The sequence below is a fragment of the Tachysurus fulvidraco genome, chromosome 2 (assembly GCF_022655615.1).
Source record: "Tachysurus fulvidraco isolate hzauxx_2018 chromosome 2, HZAU_PFXX_2.0, whole genome shotgun sequence".
NCBI lineage: Eukaryota > Metazoa > Chordata > Actinopteri > Siluriformes > Bagridae > Tachysurus > Tachysurus fulvidraco.
In genome coordinates this window covers 7372105-7395248 of record NC_062519.1, presented here as the reverse complement: position 1 = coordinate 7395248, position 23144 = coordinate 7372105, and the positions used below count along the sequence as shown (strand labels likewise).

The window sequence follows — 23144 nt, the reverse complement described above, 5'->3', positions numbered from 1 at the left end:
AAATGTGTAAATGTCACAGATACACCTATATCAACAGGTGAAAATTGTACACGTGATGATATGTGTGTACACTTCTACAAACGTTTAAAGCATGCTTTAGGCACTCTTGCCTGAAAATAGTTTTATTTTGTTTTGTTTTCAACATAAAAGGCTTATGTCTGCAGACAATTTGGGAGCCTTGCTGTATAGTGAGTTTATAAACAGGCGTGTAAACAGGCGTGTGTTTGACGCACACGTGCACCGCCCCATCTGACCTGTAGGACGTTTGAGAGCAGCGCGCGAGCAGGAAGTAACGAACGAAAATGGCTCGTGTATCTCCTCCTGTTGCACCAAGAGGCTGGCCGGTGTTTTTCCACTCATGACGATGTCTATTGGCCACCCATTTTAAGAGACAAAGGTCGGAAAGAAGGGCTTATAAATTAAATTTATCGCGACACATCCAATTCATCGTCGCACGAGACCCAAGAGACAAGGCACTACTAAAGGAATAAATCAAGAAAAATCAGAGGAGGTAAGAAATTTATAAAAAATGTATAAAACATAGAATATGTATATATTTGTTTTTGGTTTTATATCTTTATTAAATGCATGCACACAGCCTAAACATATATACTTATATGAACTGTGACAGTTATTTATACACATTTATTTATAAGCGTCTGTTTCCCCCCCCCTGTAGTCCGTTATAATTTTACATTTAATTAATGTATTTACGGATCTGCTGTTTAAATTCGTGGACACTTGTATTTTTTATTTAGAGTGCATATTTTGTTCAAGCTTAGTTAGTGTTATTATTAAGATGTCATTTTAGCCAGATGATGTTTTGAGGCTTATCTCGTCTCGCGCTCATGTTGGCTTTAGAGTTCCTCGCGCTCAGTGTGTGTAAGTCCCGGGTTTACTTGATAGAGTCTCGTGCTTTTTTCAGCCACTTTCATTTATTAACGGAACGGGGTTAGCGGGACGTGCGTGCGTGCGTGCGCGCGCGCGCAGAGAGCTCGGTCGCGCGCCTTCTGATTTCGGGGTCAAACGAGGTCCCATTGCTGTCCATAAATGCCACTCCGTACCCCTGTGTGTGTGTGGTTGTGTGTGTGTGTGTGTGTGTGTGTGTGTGTGTGTGTGTGTGTGTGTGTGTGTGTGTGTGTGTGTGTGTGTGTGTGTGTGTGTGTGTGTGTGTGTGTGTGTGTGTGTGTGTGTGTGTGTGTGTGTGTGTGTACACCTTCTGCAGATTCCTTCCCACCTTCACTGGATTGTGATGTGTGTTTAGACTTCAGGCTTTACAAGGGGGATAAAATTAGAGATGCCAAACAAATACACAGTTTTTTTGCGTAACATCAGACTAGACATACATAGACTTCCTCTATGGTAGACAATAAAATGTTAACACTGTCGATGTATGTCAGCTACAGTCAAAATATATGCCTGATTATTTTTCTATTTATATATTTATATTTTTGGTCCATTTCACAAAAGATGTGAGACTTGAATGTCATTTGAATGCACATCATAGTGATTTTTTGAACCTGTGTGGAAAGTTACATAAATCCAACTTTTGCATTGCTTTATTTCTTAATGTATTCTATACCGAGCAAGTCTTGTGAATGCTGACAGACTAATCCGGATATTAGTCATCTTTTCATGCATATCAATGGGGTGTTTAATAGCTTATTGTTTGACTAGTTACCTCTGTAAACCTGACACGTGATGTACTTCTGCATACTTATGAAACCATGACATGACATGCAAGTAAAAACAGACAATAGATTTAAAGTAGGAAACGTAAATGCATGAATAAAGTTACAAATTAAGACCGGGAAACCTTGGGTAACTGTTAACGGTTATGGTTGTGTCCTGTGGTTGTCCACAGTGTGGTCGAAAAAACCAAACAAACAAAAAAAAAATACAAAGAAAAAATTACATATTAGGGCATTGGGTGATTTCAGGATTTAAATAAATCCTCACAGTTTCACTTTTTCAGAATTATGAAGAAGGTGTCTACATTGTACTGCGTCATTGCATAAGACTAGGGCACATCACTGGCAACCAGCCATCTTCTCCTCCTACAACGAAACCCTGTTTTTGTCTTTCTCTTCTTTTTGCCATGAATGAGTCAAACCCCAAAGTGTTTAGCTGTCCAGCTCCACTCCCCCATCACCAGAACTCCCTCCTTTTTCTGGCTTCAAGGCAATTTAAAGGTTGCACCTCAGTCCAAGAAAGTGGCAAGAACCCCTAACCCTTGCAGTGGTATGTTTTTGGGTTCATTCTCTTTCTGGGAACTGAGCAGTGCTCACTGAACATCTTAGTCAAGCTGGACCATCTACCTGCTTCTGATTCCATGTCTTCTCTAGAGGATGAACTAAACTGCGACAGGTAATCACTTAAATAGGGCCTTGTTATTTTATTTGGAATGTTCTTGCCTTATTTTGACTCATCATCCATTATTTTGTTTGCTAGCACACTATTGTGTGGCAGGCTCTAGAAGAATAAAATGGCAAAATACCCTTTAAAAAAGTGCCTATATTACAAGGCACAGAGCCTTTTTTTAATTAAAGAAGCCTATTTTAATCTGAAGAAAAATCTTGTTTTGTGATGGATCAAAAAAGAACAAGACATCCAACAAGAAAAGTGGTCTGTGTATCATTGTAGTAATGATTTAACAGAAGCTTTTGGTGGTGAACACACTAACCAAAACATTTGTTTGAACAAGATCTTGTCAGGCACTGTCATTCTGACAGGAAAGATAAATAAATAAAGTTCATGGACAATACAGTTCTGAGTTATTAGCGGCTACATTTGAAGGTTGTTTTTTTTTTTTTTAAAGGATGCCCAAGGCTATTGCTTGAAAAAATGTAGTGAAATTTTTAGTGAATGTTTTCTCTTTCTGAATAAGACTAACCCAAGTGTTTTTTCTGTATTTTGTTTAAACAAATCCTTGCATGCTTGTGATGGAATATAAGAAAGAAAGGAAGACTTTGACTATGACGCAATGGTAGTGTCTGCTGTATCTAGGAGACATGGTTAAAGGGTGAAATTGGTCCATTTTCAGCCCTTACTCTGTTTACATTATCATTAGGATTCAATTTGATGGCGTAAACTAGAGAGGGATAGCGGAAGTTAGGCAAAGAGCTCTGGTGTTTATCCAAGGGCATTATCCAGAGAAGTTAGTGTTCTTCTGCCTTTTGCTGTTGTTTGTTAAGATTCAGATTTGCTTGAATCCATTCTTGAAATTTTCAAGTGTCCTCTTGTAAAACTGGGATTGCAGGAAAGTCAAGATTAAGATGCATGTTGTGTGCTGGGCATAAATAAAAAAGCTGTGAAAGAGGGGAGGACAGAGTTTAATGCGTGTACCCTCAGGAAATGTGCATGGATTTAAAATAGTGGTTATGTAATAAACCTCACATGGACGTCAGACGTGAATTCTCCCTCAGTAGCCAGGACATTACATAGCACTTGCCTTGTATTTACTTGATCCTCCGGCAGAAGCAGGCAATGAGGCAGAGCAGAGAGGGACTGTGACTTGACGTTTTATAACTTTAGCAAAGCAAATCGCTTCTAATTACGAGCTCCCTTGGGCTTTGTGGTAGTGGCGTGGGCTCTGTTTATGATTCTCTTTAAACTGAAGGGGGAGCACTGCAGCTGCTTCACAGAAATCTAAGCTGTCTTATCAAATAACCTTTCATGACTCAACCTCGCCTGATGTCAACAAAAATAATATATATATAATTTTTTTTTTTTACAACTTCCTTCAACAGATGACCAGCTTTTTCTATTTTAAAATTTTAACAGGATTCTAGTGTTGTGTTTTTTTCCCACATGGAATCTCACATGGAAAAATTTGACCTCTGGCATACAATTGCCTTTTTGTACAATTGCCTCATGCAAATGCTCCGTTCTTTGCCAATATTTTGATAAGTCTATTCTTTTGTCCACTTTTGGAGTGCATTTATTTTAACTAGTTTATACAAAAACATCCTCTGCTTGAGACTGACGCTATCAACCTCTCAGCCTGAGTTACCAGGTATTACTGGAAACGCTTTAAAAAGAGGTGGGATGACAACAGAAGATTTAAATAGCCAGCAGGTCCTCAGCAGTAAACAGAGGTGGTCCGTCCCCTCACGCCTGTTTAGTGCTCGGGTTACAGCGAGTCGCAAGGACACACGCAAAGCTAAATCTTTTGAGGAGTGGAAATTTACCATCCGAGTCCGTGTCATCCTCCACCCCAAAGCTGAGCCCAATCTGCTGATAGTATTTAATTGTCTTAGTCTGGGGGGCGGGTTACACCGTCAATCAGGGCTTACTCTTAGCCGCACACACATTTAGGCTGTGACAGCTGAGGCATGGTGACAGTGGACAGAGAACAGCACACAGCATTCTGACGCAGCCATGAAGGAGATGTAAGTGTGTGGGTCACCTGAATGAATTACAAAAATGGTTAACACCATGATTTCTCAACATGATTTGAAAATATGTTATTATTCCAAGAATCGGTTGTTATTTACTACTCTACAGGATTTGTGTATTAACACCAGAAACTGGTCACAGGTCACCATATTTGACAAAATATTTTGTTTGCTGTATTTTGTCTCTGTTTCTCTATTAGTGTAAAGAGTGAGGACAGATGATATCAAGGATAAATGTATTCACTCTTCTGTTGTGTTTTCGTTGTAGAAAACTCCTTAATCTCTGAAAGTCTCATCTGGCACTTTCTGGTGATTTTTTGAAACCACGTAGATTTTATATAGAATCATTGTGCCGTTAGATGATTAGTGTCCTCTTTGTCGGAACGAGACTCTATTTCTACAGTTTATAAAGCTGTATTTCGTAATAACAGTGCAGTGTTTTATCTTGACAGTGGATGTTTTCCATGTGGGTTCAAACCTTTATAGAAACGTGGTCCTTATCTTTGGTGTGATACTTTCCAATTGAAATCTAGACAAAAAAGAAAGAAAACGCTGACTAATACATCAAGCTCACTGGATATTGTACCTACTACCATTCGTACTGTCCCTTTAAAGGACATAATTTAGAAAAAAAGCCTTAGATTCTTCCTTGTGTTGCAGGTTTAACATACAATAGACTATTTTCGTGTGTGTTCCCAGGGGGTGGGGGTGGGGGGTTCAAACCCCTGTTTAAATTAACTATCTTTCAATGGAACTGTACTGTGTTCTATCCGTGCCAAGTTAAAAGGGGGCTAGGCTAAAGGGTGCCAGAGCATTTCTGACATCTTTATCTGTATCCCTGGGATTGGATCTGGGCTTCTCCATGGCACTTTTGGCCAGTACTTTGAAACTGTACACCCTGAGCCAGTAATAACAATTCTCTCTTTGAAAAGTGTCTTGATACATAAGCGCTGTGTTAATTAAAGAGACAGAGCACTTTGAACATTTGTTGCACATGCTCAGCGTAGAGTTCCTCAAAGTTCATCACACCATGCACAGACAGGTTTTTGTGTTGAATTCAACCAAATGCACTCGTTGACGCATTAAATGTTTGGATTGTTATTTGTTCTCTCTTACAGCATGGCACAAAAAGAGAAGCTTCAGTGTCTGAAGGACTTCCATAAGGACACTCTGAAGCCATCCCCGGGGAAAAGTCCCGGCACCCGACCTGAAGATGAGGCTGAGGGCAAACATCCTCAGCGGGAGAAGTGGGCCAGCAAGCTTGACTTTCTTCTGTCTGTGGCTGGAGGCTTTGTTGGTTTAGGAAATGTCTGGCGTTTCCCATACCTCTGCTATAAGAATGGTGGTGGTAAGTTAAGGGCTTGTACATCTTCAAAAACACAGGAAATAGGTATCATAGGTCTTACGGTATGTAGCTGAATTACATTTAACCAGAATTCACTAGAGTATCAAAGCGTTTAGAATTAAGCTATGCTGATTCGCTTGTGTTGAATGCCACAAGTACTTCTATCACTGTTCTGAGCACCACAAGCCCATATTTGGAGAAAGACAAGCTTTGGTTTCACTGACAGGAAATGCACAGTAAGAGGAAGAGTTTCAGTGTCACACTTTTAGGTTATGACTGAGATTAGATATGGAACTGTAGTAAATCATTGTCTTTATAGCTAACAGGATTCAAAGATCATAATTAAACACATTTATGAGAGTTTCCCTGTCTTGTTCCTGCCTAGGTGCATTTCTCATACCGTACTTCATTTTCCTGTTTGGTGGAGGCCTGCCTGTGTTTTTCCTGGAGGTGGCTCTTGGCCAGTTCACCTCTCAGGGAGGAATCACTTGTTGGGAAAAAATCTGCCCCATCTTTACTGGTGAGTATCAATTGTGACTGAAAATGATAAAAACGGTGGTCAATTGAGCATAATAATTCGTCCTGCACCTGTTCCTTTGGAGGAAACAAGCATAGTAGAAGTGGTGAATAGTCTAGTGCAACATTTGGTTACGGTTAAACAATAGAGGAAAACTGCAGCTGCTATGGAAAATTGAAATGCTATTTCCTGAACTGAGCAAACCTTTTCAACATGAGCGGAGACGAACACGTTCAAAGGGTCCTACTGACACACACTTCCAGCCAAACCTTGAGAGCATGTAGCATGTAGAGTGTGCTAATTTCAGTGTTTCCATGGCAGCAGAGAGGCAGAACATTAAAGAGATGACTAGCAATAAGGTTGAGTCCATGAGGGAGACTCATTATAACCAGGAAAGGAAGGTGCACAAAACAGACAGTAACAGTTTTGGAATATGTTTACTTAGTTGGGGAAAAAGATTTCATTATAAGCCCTGACATTATCAAGCCGTTAGTCACTGACCACTTTGCATGCTTCATGGAGGTAGGTACAGTACAGTAATTCCATTTTAGTTGTAGCAGAGACCATCCTTCACAACACTGTTTTATTTGCACAGTGATATTTCATATGCTTGGTAAGTCAATACAGCAAGCAGCATTGCAAGTCATGAATATTTATGGGAATTCCTTTTTGAACAAAAGAGAAAACGTTTGAACATTTATTTCACTTTTTTTTCTGTGATGTACATGTATAATGTTCTACTTTTTGACATTCTTCCCAACAAATACGTAAGCTTAAACATAGAAACAGCTTTGTACCAATGTGTACAGCTTTCCTTCGAGCTAAAAACAAACCCAAACAGTGCTTGCTGTGTAAGCACAGTGCAATTCAAACAGTTCCTCATTCACATGCTTGCTCCTCATTAACATGGGTACTTTGTACAATGCTGGTTATTGTGGTTCACTGAAGCAAAACTTTTCAAGTAATGGCAACATAGATAATGTGAATCTGTGTCAGGAAAGGTTTACTGAGGTTCAGTGAGGGATTATACTCTGTCTGATGTACAAATAGGTAACAGGATTTAATGATTAGTCTAATTAGAACATCTTGATAACAGCAACATGTCCCTGTCCCTATTATCTGAATGTGTCATCCAGCAGTTTATAGTCCTTCTCCTAGTGGCGCTTTGCCAGTTCACCTCTAAGAGAGAAATCACTTGATGTGAGAACTTATTTGAGTGACAAAAGCTGGCCATGAGTTATTTCTCAGAAAAGATAAAGAATCCTTCTGAGGACCTCCTCTTCAGGGCACCATCTATCTGCTGTTGATGTATCTCAAGTAACTGTTGATGTTTTCACTCTTCCCATGCAGGTATCGGCTATGCTTCCATTGTGATCGTTTCCCTACTGAACGTCTACTACATTGTGATTTTGGCTTGGGGCTTGTACTACCTGTTCCAGTCCTTCCATCCTGACATTCCCTGGGCCAGTTGCAATAATAAATGGAACACAGAGAGCTGTATCGAGGACATATTCCGCAAGAACATGAGCCTTGCTAATGCTACCAACTTCACTTCACCAGTCACCGAGTTTTGGGAGTAAGTAATTAAATGTTAAATGGAGTAGTTTGGTTTTCCATCTCTTGTGTTTTATGGGAATAATATGGCTTTATTGAAAGAATGTGGCTCCAATGAAATCCTCTAAGATTTTCTAAGACTGGCTTAGATCTGTACTGTATAATGCTATCGTGACTCTGTGTCAAATAGCAGGTGTCCTCAATAACCTTAGACAACAACGCATTTACAACCCGGTCCTTGCCTGTGTTTGCTAGACTGGCTTGGCTTTACACGGGCTCAGCTCACATAAAGTAATTATATAGTAAAGGAGCTGGAGAGGACTGGCTGAATCTGGAGTCATAAACTAGCCTTGTTCATTCTACTCTGTCTGTCTGGTTGTTTTGATTCAGCCTCAAACATCCATTCAAACATGTCTCCCTCTGTCATCCATGATGTTACGTAAATCTATTAAAGAAAGCTCTTGCTGTTTTTGAAATATCTCACCAGTATCTCATGTCCCTACAGGCGCAATGTCCTCAGTATTTCGGATGGTATTGAGAACATAGGCCCTGTTAAATGGGACCTGGCTCTGTGTCTCCTTGCTATGTGGGTCATCTGTTTTTTCTGCATATGGAAGGGTGTCAAGTCCACAGGAAAGGTGAGAAGTGGTTTATTTGGTATCTAGTACACGACTAGTCTAATCATTACTTTCTCAGTCAAAGGCATATTGTGTACATGATAGGGTTCTGGCCATCAACTCTTAGCATGTTTTAGTATGGCCTAACCTTAGGTAATGTTTTGGCTTCTGGTACACAGAGCAAATTGCCAAAGTAATCATCACAAACCACCATCCCCGATGTATTGTTGCCTAAGATGTTGAAATCAAACTACCTGCAGTCAACAGACCTCAATATTGTACTAAGGCTGTGGTTTCTGTAGACAGTTTGTTGATTTGGTATATTTGTGCACTCTGCCTGAATGCAATGACTCCCACCAAATGCTGCCAATGTTTTCATAATGTGTGCCACAACTAACACAATTAACTACTTTTCATTGTGGACATTGTCCATTCTTGTATTGATCACTAACAAAAGTGATGGTGAGACATATTCAATGGTTAACCTGAAATATGCAAGTCTTGCTAATTACAGTAGAAATCTCCACTTTCAGACTTTGTCCTGTCACATGAATGAGTTCATATCTAACCGGCATCCACTTAATCTTTTCCTTTAGGTTGTGTACATCACAGCAACCTTTCCATTTGTCATGCTGGCTGTTCTCCTGATCAGGGGTGTCACACTTCCCGGGGCAGCCGCAGGCATCAAATTCTATCTGTATCCAAATGTCACTCGTCTGCAGGATCCTGAGGTAAGATCTCATGAGCCTTTGCAGCAATGAATCACCTTGAGGACTGCTTGGGAAGTAAATTAATAATTACATGTGTTAAGGCACTTCATTCAATCAGGTCTGGTGTTGTAACATGAGCTTGAGAAACACATGAAGCACTTTGCAGACAAGCCAAGAATCCAACTTGTAATGAAAACAAACTTGTACCGTATTAACAGTTATTACTTGACGTAACATAGCTTCATTTTTTTGTGTAGGTTTGGATTGATGCAGGGACACAGATTTTCTTTTCCTATGCCATTTGTCTGGGAGCAATGACATCACTGGGGAGCTACAACAAGTACAAATACAACTGCTACAGGTGAGCTACCTGGCTACGGGGTAGGGGCCATGGGATTGGTCCAGTCAACAGGCAAAAAAGTGGGAACTTAGGTTCCTTTTGTGTTAATTAACAAGCTCCATGACATATGTGTGACATAGGGACTGTTTGCTGCTGGGAGGCCTGAACAGCGCTACAAGTTTTGTGTCTGGCTTCGCAATATTTTCCATCCTGGGCTTCATGGCACAAGAGCAAGGGGTGGACATTGCTGATGTGGCAGAGTCAGGTACGAGGGTAAAAGTAGCAGTGATGGTGGGCACTGTTACTTCAAAAAAGACACAAAAATGAGTCAGTCGTTTTTAAAAACAGCGGCCACAAAATCGGAGACACCGCTAAAACCAAATTAATAAATAAACAAGCTGAAGATGTAGTTGTTAATGGAATGTATCGTCCGGGAGCGATTCTCACTCTGGTTGGATTCGTCAAACAAACTATGGAGATATATTGAGAGGATGTGCATGGAGACCCTGGGAAAACTGAGCCCTTGATTGGATCTTGTCCAGTCTGCTAACAATGAAGAGTCTACAGTTAGACTGAAACAGTTCTATTAGAACTCCTCAAGCCTGTTTCTGCAGATATTGAAGGTGGTGGGGTGGGGGAATTACCGAGACAAATCTTGTGCCAAGCTCACAGAATAAATAAATTTATGGTTCCAGGATGTTTTGGAATGCTGGCCTGTTTTGTAACATGCATTTTGCTTTGATTTTTCCAACAGCGATTTGTGATGTTTGGCTGCTGTTCTAGCAGATTGTATTTGTTCTTTTCCTCCATCCTGTAGACCATATTGGACAAATGTTCAGATCTTCAATTTTTTGAGCTCTTCATTCCACATGCTCTCTTTCCATTTCGATTTAGAATTCTTTGATTTGTTCTTCTGGTTCACCTTTCAGTACCAGATTAATCAGCTGAAGTTATTTGACGGATCGATTGGTTAACTGGCTCCCTTTTTCAATGTTTAATTCATCTGCAATGCTATTTCTTGCCTCTACTGAGACTCAGGCATGCTTAGCTTCACTTCACATTGTGTATAAAGAATAAATCTTTATGGCTGTGTTTATATATCACATCTTATTTAAACTTACTTGGGCTGCTCTACCGAGGAATATGATTAATGTCATAGTTAGCCAGATGAGTCTCTTTTTAAAACAGAGCTGTAGTACAGTATATGACTGTATTGGATATGTTATGTAACAAAACATCATGAAAGGTAAGCAAAGCGTGGTTTGTTTTAGAAGACTTTCTTCTGGGTGTGGCCAAGGTCCTGTTTTCTTTAAGTGCTGAAACCTGTCCTTGAGAGGGACAGTCCTTCTGCCCTTGGACTGAGACATGACATCATTTGCTTGCCTGGATTCTGGATGTACATTTGGACAAATATTTGCAGCTAAAATGTGCTGTGGTACATGTTTGCTGTTTTTTCTTAATGTCTGTAAGTTGGTTTTTGCAATGTCAGGTTAGAAAAGATTACCTACAACAGGCCTTGGTAAGAGAAGGCAGCTGTCTGTTTCTCTCTTTTGCTGTTGATATCTGATCAGGTTTTCAGAAGGATAAAAACTTATGAGCTATTTACTCTATAGCTCAGAGAATACATTTGTTTGAAGGTTTCTTGTCTGGATAAATCTTGTCTTTAAGCTAACTAAAGAGACATAAAAGTCTAGTGAAAATATTTGCAGCCTTAGTAGCTCTAACTTGTCTGCCAGAATTGCTTCGATGCCTAGGAACTATTCGCACATTTTTGTTTATTCATCTATTTGATCTATGCCAACGTGCGCAATGTAGTGGCATGGATCAAAAAGTGCATATGATTAGCATTACTAACTATACTCTCCTCCACCTCCCCTCCCCTTCTCTGTTCTTTACCCTTCTAGGTCCTGGCTTGGCCTTTATTGCTTACCCTAAAGCTGTGACAATGATGCCACTGCCTACATTTTGGGCCATTCTCTTCTTCATCATGCTTCTGCTACTAGGTCTCGACAGTCAGGTCGGTATTTCAAGATTATTACTGTACAACCAACATGATTTGATTTGATATCTTTTCTATCTCTGTATGTCTAATTATCACTCTTAAAAATATAGTTAATTAAACTCAACCCTAACTCCCAATGGTCACAAAAAACACCAAAAATATACGATGCTACAATCTGAGACTTATTTATATTTAGACGTATTGCTGATAAAAACGAGATTCTATTATGTGAATTAAGAATGTTGGGAAAAAAACAAAGTGACTGTCATTTCAGAATCACAAGGTCATCAGAGACATCCAGTGACCACTTTAGTAGTCAAAGTAGATGATTTTTGAGGATCAGTTACTTATATCTGTACTCTTAAAACTCATTATTCATTAGGTTGTTATTTTGTGATCTAATTAGGGAAAGTAATACAAGCTAATACAGTTGTAATCAGGAATGGTGCAGGGTCACAAGAGATTGCCGGAAGAAGGTTAGGCAAGCCTGGGTGATGGTGGTTTATTTATTGTCATAGCTTAGCCTAGTATAGATAACAATCTGTATTGTCAGTCAAATCACATCTAAGTCAACCAACAAAGTGTGGTATTCAGCACTGCATGTTAGCATGCTCAAATGAAGTGTACTTCAATTGCATAAGTGTTTATATCTGCAAACACAATAGTATATAGTATATATCTATAGTATATATTATTATACAGTATACAGTTGATTTTGGGCATGAATGCAACATTACTCCCCACACTCTTTAACATAACCAAATGAAAATATTAACTCTGATATTCAAGAGGAAAGATCATGTTGACCCTTGTGTCAATCAGGGGGTCTATCACATTTCACTGTCCAAATGAAATTGTACACTGCACTAGGTCAGCATGCTTCCTGGTCCAGGACGCTACTGATCTTACTGCTGCTGGCCCCGTTAAACTGAATGTGGATTTCGAAACGGAATTAATATAGCTTCTTCACAAAACATCAAGTTAAGAAATCTGTGTTCAGTGCAGAAATTATTATCAGATAATTCCACTATTTGGTCCAAAATACTACATTTTAAGATCATGTTCAAGCTTCTGTAGCTTTTAAAATCCCTTTTCTCAAGATATTGTAGCAGCTCAATAAATCTTGGTTTCCCTGATGTTGTTACTTTGCTTATTCTTACAGTTTGTTGAAGTGGAAGGACAGATCACCTCATTGGTGGATTTGTATCCATCCTTCCTACGGAAGGGTTACCGTCGAGAAATCTTCATAGCTATAATATGCTTTGTAAGCTACCTGCTGGGACTTGCCATGGTCACTAAGGTAAGTTCGAAGAAAAAATGGTCTGATAATTAATGAAAACTATTTAATTATCAAATTATACCACAGTGCTATTGAATGCCTGATTCTAAAATGTCCATTATGGTGGATAAATGTTCTGCAACCACACAGCTTTTAATAGTTCCAGCTGCAAGATGAATATTAATGCATGTTGTAATGCATTTAACTTTTGTTAACCATCTGTGCAACAAATATGTCTCATCAAATTGGTGGATTAGTTCTACAATTAAATATTTGTGCCAATATCCCATAACTAAGTCCCCAGTGATGAGTCTCAGTTTTGTGTTTTAGCTCATCCTTGCTTAGCCTTCCTTGCAGCGGCCTGGCTTTTCTCCATGACATAATATCATACATAAACCTTAAAAGTAAATGTCACAAATAATTGTTCTGCCATTACGTACAAAGAAAGCTAGTGAACTGTGTAAGACCTTCTGTTCTATGAGATCATTGCTTTGTTTTTGCTTTTTGGTAGGTCTAAAGCCTGTACATGGACTTGAGTGTGATATAATGACCATGCTCTCTGGTTCTTCTTCTTTTTAGGGTGGCATGTATGTGTTTCAGCTCTTTGACTACTATGCAGCCAGTGGTGTGTGCCTTTTGTGGGTTGCATTCTTTGAATGCATTGCAGTAGCCTGGATTTATGGTAAGTTCAACAAGTAATATTTCACATAAATAGTAAGGAGGAAAAACGTGTATACAGTAAAGTGAAATTAAAGCTAACATTTCAGCATATAGGCTGTGTAGTGAATCTTACATACATATTTTTAAACAGCAGTCCAAAATCACATTTAGCCTCTGTCAACACAGGCAGTCAAATGGTCAGGCTTCAGATTTGAATTTCAAATCACACGGCAAATTGCATATACAAAATATAGACCTGTGGGGAAAAAACATTGGAATGAGTTAAGACTAGTTTTAATGACTCAGAAGAGCTGAATTCTCAATTTATTCTTAACAAATTACACTTAAGTCTTAAACAACTTTACAAGCATGGTTCAGTTGTGTTTAGCGACAAAATAAATATTTTTTTAAAGGGCAGATTAAAATGCTATATAGAAGTTGAAGACTGTTATATGTTAGCAGACAATTAGTAACAGGTAATTATTAAAACATCAATTGCAGGATGTGTACTAGTGAAACTGTATTTTTCTGTAAGTTAGCTAGCTTTGTTGGAATGTTGTTCAATATCATTGATATTATATTATATAATCGACTTAATATGCATGAATGAATTAGTTTAACAAGGACAATTTGTTGGCTAGCTAGCTCTATCAACTGCCAATATCAAACTTTTAGCTTGTTAGCTATTCGTTATTAACAGCTAATTTGCTAAGCATGGATTTCAGATTGATAGTGTTCTTGTTTCTATATGTCTTAATGGCTACAAATTAGGTTCACAATGATCATTTGTACAAGATAACTATCTAGCTATGGCAGCTGCTAATATCAGACTTTTAGCTTGTTAGCTGTACCTTAGGGAAAAACCTATTTGCTAGACATCAATTTCAATCTAGTTATTTAATAATTAATACCTAAGCTGAGGTAATTGTTTAGTTCTTGCTAATGTTTGAAGAAAAGCACATTTTATAACATTTGTTCATTTGTTTTGGAATACATCACACTAGAATAACATTAAATATATCAAATGTATGATAACAGACATAACTCTTGAGACAAATCTATAGCTCTCTAACTTGAGCTATGTTTAAACATATACTTTAGTCACATAATGTATTTAAGATAGCAAGCTACTTATATTTATAGAATATTTTAATGTTATATTCTTAGCTGGTTAGCAGTCAGTTAGCAGTCAGTTAGCAGTAATGAATTAGCTATGAATGAGTTTCAAACTGTTGGTTGTAAATTTCAGTCCTCAATCTGTGTATGTAGTAATTTGAATGTAATTTCAAGTGCTTTTATATAATATAAATGACCAGAGTCTTTACTTCCTGTTAGGTGCTGATAATTTCTATGATGCAATTGAGGACATGATCGGATACAGACCAAATCCTTGGATGAAGTGGTGCTGGACTGCAATCACACCTTTTCTTTGTGTGGTGAGTTTTTTTTCCTTGCTTTTGACGATACTGTACCCAGACAAGTAGAAGAAAGAATGTATGATGAGTTGTTTTTGTTGTTAATTATCTATTCATACCAGGGTTTTAAAAATTGAAATTTAAATATCCTTAAAAACATCTGACACAATTGTGGAGATTCACTTTAATCATCTTATCCTCTTATAAATCCAGCTCCAAATTTGCACATATTGTATTTAAATTTTTTATTTGCTTATTATTTTGTACAACTTACTGCTTGCCACAGTGCTGAACTCCATATGGCCATCTGCCTGCTTACTTGGCATGTGGAGTTGAAGTTGGCCTTGAGGTTGACAGTAGGAGTACATTTTACTCCAGAGAAAGAATTTTATTCAAAAATTAACAAATTGCAAATTGATCTAAAAACTCTTGCATCCTGTAAAATGTCAAATTGACTCTTTGTAAAATGTTTTTCCTCACCATTTAGCTGTATTTAGAGATAATTTTGAGAGTCATTGGATGAATCATTTTGAATCACCTGGGTCTCTGTTCACTTTAATAGGAACACCCTTTACCCCCTGCTCATTCATGTAATAATCCAGCAAGCCAGTCATGTGGCAGCAGTGCAATGTATAATACAATCTATTAGAATATACAAGAATCTTTTTCCCAAAAGTATTTTTTTTTCTATTCTGATAATTGATGTTTCAGTTAAGGTTTAAACATTATTCTGAGACTACATGGGGCTGAATTATCACCACTGTACAGACGGTAAATAAAATGATCCAGTACTAGTTGGATAATAAAGACCAATTTATGAAGAAGACCAATAGTATTTGGGTTTTAATGATATACAACATAATTCAGTTGGGTTTTGATTGGGATTAATTTACCTGTTTTTTTTTCTACAGGGATGTTTCATTTTCTCTTTGGTCAAATACAAGCCTCTGACGTACAACAAAGTCTATGAGTATCCAGACTGGGCCATTGGTTTGGGCTGGACCCTCGCCCTTTCCTCCATGATTTGCATACCTATGGTGTTTGTGATCAAGATCATTCAGTCTGAAGGCCCTCTAATTGAGGTTAGTATTCCCATACAACAAAATATGGTCAATTCTATCCCACATCCATTTTTTCCCAGCAGTCCACTTCTCAGGTCTGTCTTGTCTATGCATTTAGCCTAGAGGACCTTGTACTTCAAACCAAAAGGGCAGCACATTTTTGGAATAAACGGTTGGAATAATTTCTGTATTGCAAAGTAAACAAAGTGAGGGACTTTCAAATGAAGGGGAAAATCATTTACATTTTGACATTTTGTACTATATCTAGTTCTATGTACTATGTTTCTCTTTTAAACGTTAGTCAAAACTAAGATATCTGTTACACTATGGCTACTTTGATGTTGATCGAAGTGTGAAATTCACTTCATAAGGAAAACCGTATCTGAAAAGCAAGGTCTTAGACATCTTTAGGCAGACTTATTGTTTTTTTTATTTATTACCACACTAGTTAAACTGGCTTTATATGCAACATGATCTTAGAAGATCTTATCATCCTGGTTGTGACATCGCAGGGCATGATTTAAACCTTTATTTTTTATTTTTAAACAAATTAGATTTGCACAAAGGTTTAAATTTACTGCAGAATAAAAACAATTCAAAAAACATCATAGTCATAGAAACCAAGCGAATGAGCTAACCATTCCACATTTTTCTTCTCAACTCCTGCAACTTCTTTTCTACTTACAGAGGATTAAAGCAATGGCAGCTCCAGTGCGAGGCAGTACAAATTCATGTCCTCAGGAGTACCGACCGAAGGGCTCAGAACAGGCACATCCTCTTGACCCTAACGGGAACAACGGCTTGATCAAGCCCAGCCACACTATTGTAGAAACCATGATGTGAGCGCTCTCTGTGAGAGAATCCAATCACCTGCTTTCCATGTACATATATATAAAAAAAAAAATGTTGATATAGTCGTAGGACCAGGTTTACATATCTACATATCTGCACTAGAATTTCTTTCCCTTTTCTTTCTTTTTTTTAAACAGAGGAAATTACTCTTGTTTTTGACAGTGTCTGCTTTTAATATTTTATCATAACATTGTTACTATTATACTCTTATTACTATTATTACTGTTGCTGTAATTAGAGAATATATTGATTTCCATACACAAACACCAGTATGTCAAAATAGTCAAAAAATCTTTTTTTTCTTCTTTTTTTCCTTTTCTGTAAATAATTAAGTTTAAATGATTTATTGTTGGAGTGGACAAACAGACCAATTAAGTGCTGCAGATATATATAGTGTTTAAAAAGTAACATTAGTGTACCTAGACAAAAAAAAGTGTCTTGGTGGACATTCTTTGGTAAGATATATTTATTTATTTGCGTAAAATTGCAACTAATTGGACTTTTAAAACAGAGACACTACTCTATTGTCTGGTGTTTACCACACTGAATCTACCACTGCACATGCGGGAGGAGTTAAGACATCTAAGTTACTGTGAGCATCTTTGAAAAGCACAAATGGTCACACTAATTCTTAACATACTGATCTAGTACAATAATATTTACCTTATAACATCCATCCTGTCCACCGGTTATTGTCATGGGTCTGTATTCAGAGTTGAAATCCAAAAGATACGTCAATATTTACAAGATGAAATTTAAGCGTATTTGGAGATCCTCATTTATGTTATGCAATTTACTTACATGGTTGCCAGATTGCTCCTAAGCAGGAGCGTCTACAACAGGGTTTTCATTTAGGGTTTGGCCAATGACTTTAAACAGAACAGCTGTAATCCTAAAGAAATAAATATGTTAAATGTTAAGTGTGAAAAAAACACAATAGACCATTTAAATATTCAAACCAAAAAAGATTAACACCCTGATATCTGAATGAGTCAAGCATTGAAATAAATCTAATTGAAGTTCTAATAAGTTTGTAGTAACACTCATTTGCAACAAAAGAGGCTTTCAAACTCATTATTGCGACACATATAAAATAGCACTTGATCCAGCACCTCGATCCAGCACATTGTGCAAACTGTGCACACCATTTAATAGACCGGATATTTGATTAACGAGATCAATATTGTATCTGTTCTTGTTAATTGGATATGCTGTCCTGTTGAAATTTAAAACAAACAAATTAACAAAACAAAAACAACGGTTTTAAAGATAAGCTGACTCAGTACTCATCTGCTATGTTTATAATTAATAGGAAAATCAAAATTTCAAATGCCACATTTTAAAATATGACTGTCAATAATGGCTTGTATTTATGGATCAAAACACAAATTTCATTGTAACATGAATCTGTCTGACAGTGACACTGTTGCCCGCTCAAACCAAAATTGTACATAAGCCCATGGTTAAGAAAAATTTGTAAGCAAGCCAGAACTTTCGTGAGCAACTCTCACATCTGACAAATATTTAATCTCACCTTCTGGACACCCGGCTGCATAATTTTGGCATTATTAATCCTCATTAAGTGGGCGTAACTCAACTCTGAATACAGCTGAGCTTCGTTTTTTTTTTGTTTTTTTTTGCATCGTTCCTGCATTGGTGTAATTAGATGCCCAAACAAATTCAGTTCTACCCACATTTCAACAGTCACTAAATATCCCACAGACAATTATTTAAAGACAGACTGAGACTGGCATGTTAAAACATGACTTTTTTTTGCCCAGGCTTTTGTGTCATACCAATTCAAAGGTAGTATTTTATGGTCAAATCTAAGCTGTTTGTACATTTCGTTCTTTTATTTTTCACTGCCTTTTGTATTCTTAATATTAAGATTGTACTTGGCTTCTGTCAGCAATTATTATTTTTTTATAGGACAAATTTTATATAGAGCTTTTAATCAGTGCAATTGGTGGAATTTGTAACGTGCAATACTTCATAGGATGATATGCATTATATCTGTCTTTTAAAAAGATGGTACTTGCAGTGAAATTTCTTTATGAAAAAATAACAGGAAACATCAGGCACATTAGGGGCCAACTGATCATTGCAAGGTAACACCAAACTAAAAAAAATTTAGTTACTGTGATACTTTACATAATTTAGTATTTTAAAAAGAAATGCTATGACTTTTCTATTATTTTATCTGTAAAATAACAAGCATCAATCTTCTCTTATCTTATTATATGATTTTTCATAGCCTGATTTTGACCGATATATCACTTAGTTAAACATTGTAGCCAAACAACTTTATTTGGTTCTTAGTTGTGAAGGCAGAAGTGTTTTTTGACCTTCCCCGAAATAGCATTTTAAGTGCTGCTTTTGCAAAATGGCTTAATTGAAAATCAAATAATAAGATCTAGTGCAAGAAATTTTCCAACTCCGTCACAGTCCAGAGATTAATGGAATATTCCTGTTTAGTTTTTTTTTTCCTAATGTTTTGTTCCACTTTTCACTTTACTGAGAAAAAAAGTGAGAGTACTTCCTAGATATTCCGTTTTCATTAGTGTAGGGAATAGTGGAAACTGTTGTTGCTGATTTCCCAGCTATGGGTGCCGTATCACGGTTTAAAAACTCTGGAATATTCCGTTTATTCTCATGATCTGATCCTAATGCAGAAGGAGAGAGAGAAAGATTTCTCAAAACTTTTTACACCTATATGGTTTGGCAAAGTGTCGGTGTAATCCATGAGAACATTTGAAAAGTTCTTTATTTTTTAATTCTTGATGATAACTTGGAAGCAAAACTGTATTTAAAAGATTTTGGAGTACCTAAAACATTTTTTATTTCTTAATAAACATTTATTTTTGAAACAAAAAAATGAAAAAGACTCCTGCTTTTGCTGAACATTTTGCTGAGGTGAACTACAATCATTCAGATTGTTTGAATGTAACTCAGTCCTACCTTTGTGTTCATGAAGGCATTGGAGTGACACAATACCACACAGTGTCTCTTTAACGTGACCCAACAACGCCAAGCCAAGGTATTTTAACATATGCCTGGCTTCTTAATATATTGATCGTGAGGACACAACCAGAAGTGCCATATTAGGTCATGGAAAATTTGTCCAGGAAAAAACTTAACATTTTGTAAATGTACATCTTCATTGTGTTTATAACAGTGTTACTGTTTCAGGGGTCACTCAGAGTTGCACTGAGACAAAAGGTCTGATCCTTTTTTCCCCAGCTTCTGCTGTAGTAGTGATCTGATTTGAAACAGATTGATCGCACCCAAGGGATAAGAAATCTGGAGAGTTTGCAAAAATGCACAAAACTTCCCAAGCTTAACTTGCAGAAGATGAATCGTTTCTTTCTCAGGGTACATGTGATTAATGAGTCAGATTCCCAATGGAGATGGAAATCTGCTTTGTTTATTATCAGGCCATGGAAATTATAACCATCCCATTGTGGTTTTGGCATAAGTAATTGAAAATCTTGTGCTAAAAATAAGTGTGTGTTTGTATCCATAGTACAGATTTGTTCAAATTTGGCATATTGGGGTAAATTGTGACCCCTTCTGGACTAAAATATTAGTCTTATCTATTCTGTTTTTTGGATTTTTACCCATACATGTGAGGCAAAATAGAATCCATTTTAGTTCTTTATAGTTAAGAGTGTATAAAGTTTTAGCAACCCACTCAAAGGCTTGGGCATTATTCAGATTAAAACACACTACTTTCTGTTGTCTAGCAGGACACGCCCACTGCCTGTATGACGTTTTTTGGAAATCAATAGACTATTTAATTTTTGTGGCTGATCAGGCAACCTTGAATCTAGACAACAGTAAAGATGTCCTGGGTATTGAATAGAAAGTTTAGTTTGGCAAACCAGTTTCAGCATCTGTGTAGAAACATCAGAATTACCCAGCCCTTTATTCTTACATCATAAAACTGTTGCATTCTCGATTCTGATTAGTCACAAGGTGTTAGTTAATTTACTATTACAGCAACTCTGACAATAGTGCAGCTGTAAGGTTTGTATTAATGCGTTCTTTCTTTTAGACCTACATTATCATTTCTCTAATAAAAACTTTTACAGGTTTACTGTATCTACCGGTGGATTTAAATCACTTTGGATATAATGAGGTTTTGTGTTTGACCGTTTTGGAAGGCGTCTCCGGTGCAACAAAGAATCTAGGGAATTTTGTAACTGTTGTAATATAAGTGATTACAGGAACTAGACTATTTTATGGGCTTTCCACAATATTACAAGTAACTGTAAATGGATAAATGTTCTTTAAATAACAACAATTAAAAAAAATTGATAACTGGAAAATTGTTGCGGTTTGAGGACTAATAAAAACACTTCAGAATGTGCTTGTATAGGAAATTAATCCACTTTCTGTAGTACAGTAACTGTCCTAGGATCAATCTGTCTCTGATTATTTGCAAAAAACATTTTATTCCTTACTCTGTAAATGTTTTACAGATACACCACCACCATTTTCATTCCCCAATAAAGCACTGTGGCAGTGGGATCTCAGCAGCATATTGTACATAGCTGATTCTCAGACGCTATAATCTTCTGTTTCTCAAAATAAACCTCATTGACTTGCATCGAACAATCCAAATACCAATTGTTGTTAGCTTCACTGTTTACCATTGACTTCAGTGATATTTGGAGGATTGGCTTTACTGATGTTTTTTCCATTTCATTTATCGTAACATGGATCATCATACTGTATCTATTTTTTTCTCGAAGAATTGCAATACACATTTTAGGATTACTTTTACAGATAATTACAACGTTTTACAATATAATACAATATATACTCTATAATAAAATAATATCATCTGGACACAAATATAGTTTTGGTTTGCAGTGATCAAAGTTCAGATTTTCTTTCTTTTTTTGATCTTACATCTTTACATTTCATACTTGTATAATAGGTCAAAAGAATGGACAGATATGAAATTCTATATTATTAATAGAAAATCACCTGTTATCACAAAACCATTAACTATGCATAATAAATTTGACTGTATTTGTAATTTTTCAGACAAAGATTTTTAAAGAAATACCATTGGAAAGATTATTTCTTGATATTATGTAGAAATGTTTAACTCTCTGCCTTTGAATGAGGTACATCCAGATTAGTTCATACACTGTATTTATATACAATCTATTGTTTTAATCTTATATCTTATTCACTGTCACTTTTACTTTGTTATTGCACCAATGAACAATATTTTTCTTAGGCATTTAAGTTTAATAACCCAAAAAAATGAAACTATATATTGCTAATAAAGTTTGATAAACAACAATGTAATAACAGTATGTTGATGAGCTGTAATCACAATAAAAATAAAACAAATATGAAATCATTCCGACTGAAATTCATTTCTGTAAAATGAGTTTGTCTGACATGTAAAACCAAGGAAGTATACATTGATAATGATTGTTTTTAAATTATTAGCAAAAATATCCTTATATCTCCAACAGACTTAATGCATTGCAGTATTGGTTAGGGAGTAGCTTCAAGAACTTTCATTCATTTTCTACCGCTTTATCCGAGCTACTTCGGGTCACGGGGAGCCTGTGCCTATCCCAGGCGTCATCAGGCATCAAGGCAGGATACACACTGGACGGAGTGCCAACCCATCGCAGGGCACACACACTCTCATTCACTCACACAATCACACACTATGGACAATTTTCCAGAGATGCCAATCAACCATGTGTTTACCAGTGTACATGCAGTATTACCACATGATTTTGGTTTTAAATGAGAAACATAGCATAAAATTGTAAGATTGGTGTTTACAGGCATGCCCTCTACTAGGGAACTTTTCAGATTATAGTGAGATTTGTACCACGTTTCAGGATAATCCTGTTATGATCTGTGAAACTCAAGCCCTTGCTCATTTACCAACGGTCTCTGATACGAGATTCAGGTTATTTTACTACTTTATTTGATTCATAATCTTGTATCAAAATGAAGGTTTTTCTTTTGTTCCCTCTCACTTAGTTAGGGGCATAGTGAATTTTTTGCACTTGTTTGTCCATTCCTTTTCAAACAAGTTTTATATTGCTACATGTGTTTAAAAATTCCTTTTTAGATTCATAATTGCTTCTGCTGATTGTTCATGCTCTACCACATCCAAAATTTGCTCTATTGAATTAGATTGGGTGAATGGAGAAGTCATTGAAGTTCTCTGTATTTATTGGTACGTTCCTATATGGCAGGTTGACGGTGTTTTTTCCCCCACACAACCATAAACCTATTGAACTCTAAACTACACTGCTGTCTGTAAATACAGTATATTGCACATTGCAGTTCTGCTCCACCTTATACATTCTGTTACAGCTTTCCTACCAGATATAATTGTATATAGCTTTACA

General features: G+C 36.8%; 1 protein-coding gene across 3 annotated transcripts; it reads left to right on the top strand.

Annotated features, from left to right (window-relative positions):
- Positions 1-330: 330 nt before the first annotated feature.
- On the top strand, positions 331-22126 carry slc6a6b (solute carrier family 6 member 6b). 3 transcript variants are annotated; one of them, XM_027140788.2, is made up of 15 exons: positions 331-511; positions 5516-5745; positions 6128-6262; positions 7610-7835; positions 8319-8451; positions 9027-9161; positions 9398-9501; positions 9621-9745; positions 11385-11497; positions 12645-12782; positions 13341-13443; positions 14757-14857; positions 15748-15918; positions 16585-16736; positions 21231-22126. In XM_027140788.2, the coding sequence occupies exons 2-15, from the start codon at positions 5517-5519 to the stop codon at positions 21259-21261; spliced, it is 1896 nt and encodes a 631-aa protein (XP_026996589.1). In that variant the 5' UTR covers positions 331-511; position 5516; the 3' UTR covers positions 21262-22126. The 3 variants fall into 3 exon arrangements, with proteins under 3 accessions (XP_026996589.1, XP_026996588.1, XP_047666538.1); XM_027140787.2 differs by lacking the exon at positions 331-511 and adding an exon at positions 1984-2367; XM_047810582.1 differs by lacking the exon at positions 331-511 and adding an exon at positions 4249-4391.
- Positions 22127-23144: the final 1018 nt, after the last annotated feature.

What these genes read in the sequence shown, in the direction of transcription:
- slc6a6b (XM_027140787.2), top strand. Translation starts at nt 2,333, where the DNA reads ATGTCTTCTCTAGAGGATGAACTAAACTGCGACAG. An exon ending in TGCTGATGTGGCAGAGTCAG is followed by an intron (nt 9,746 to 11,384) that starts GTACGAGGGTAA and finishes TTACCCTTCTAG; the next exon opens with GTCCTGGCTTGGCCTTTATT. An exon ending in ACTATTGTAGAAACCATGAT is followed by an intron (nt 16,737 to 21,230) that starts GTGAGCGCTCTC and finishes AATGTTTTACAG; the next exon opens with ATACACCACCACCATTTTCA.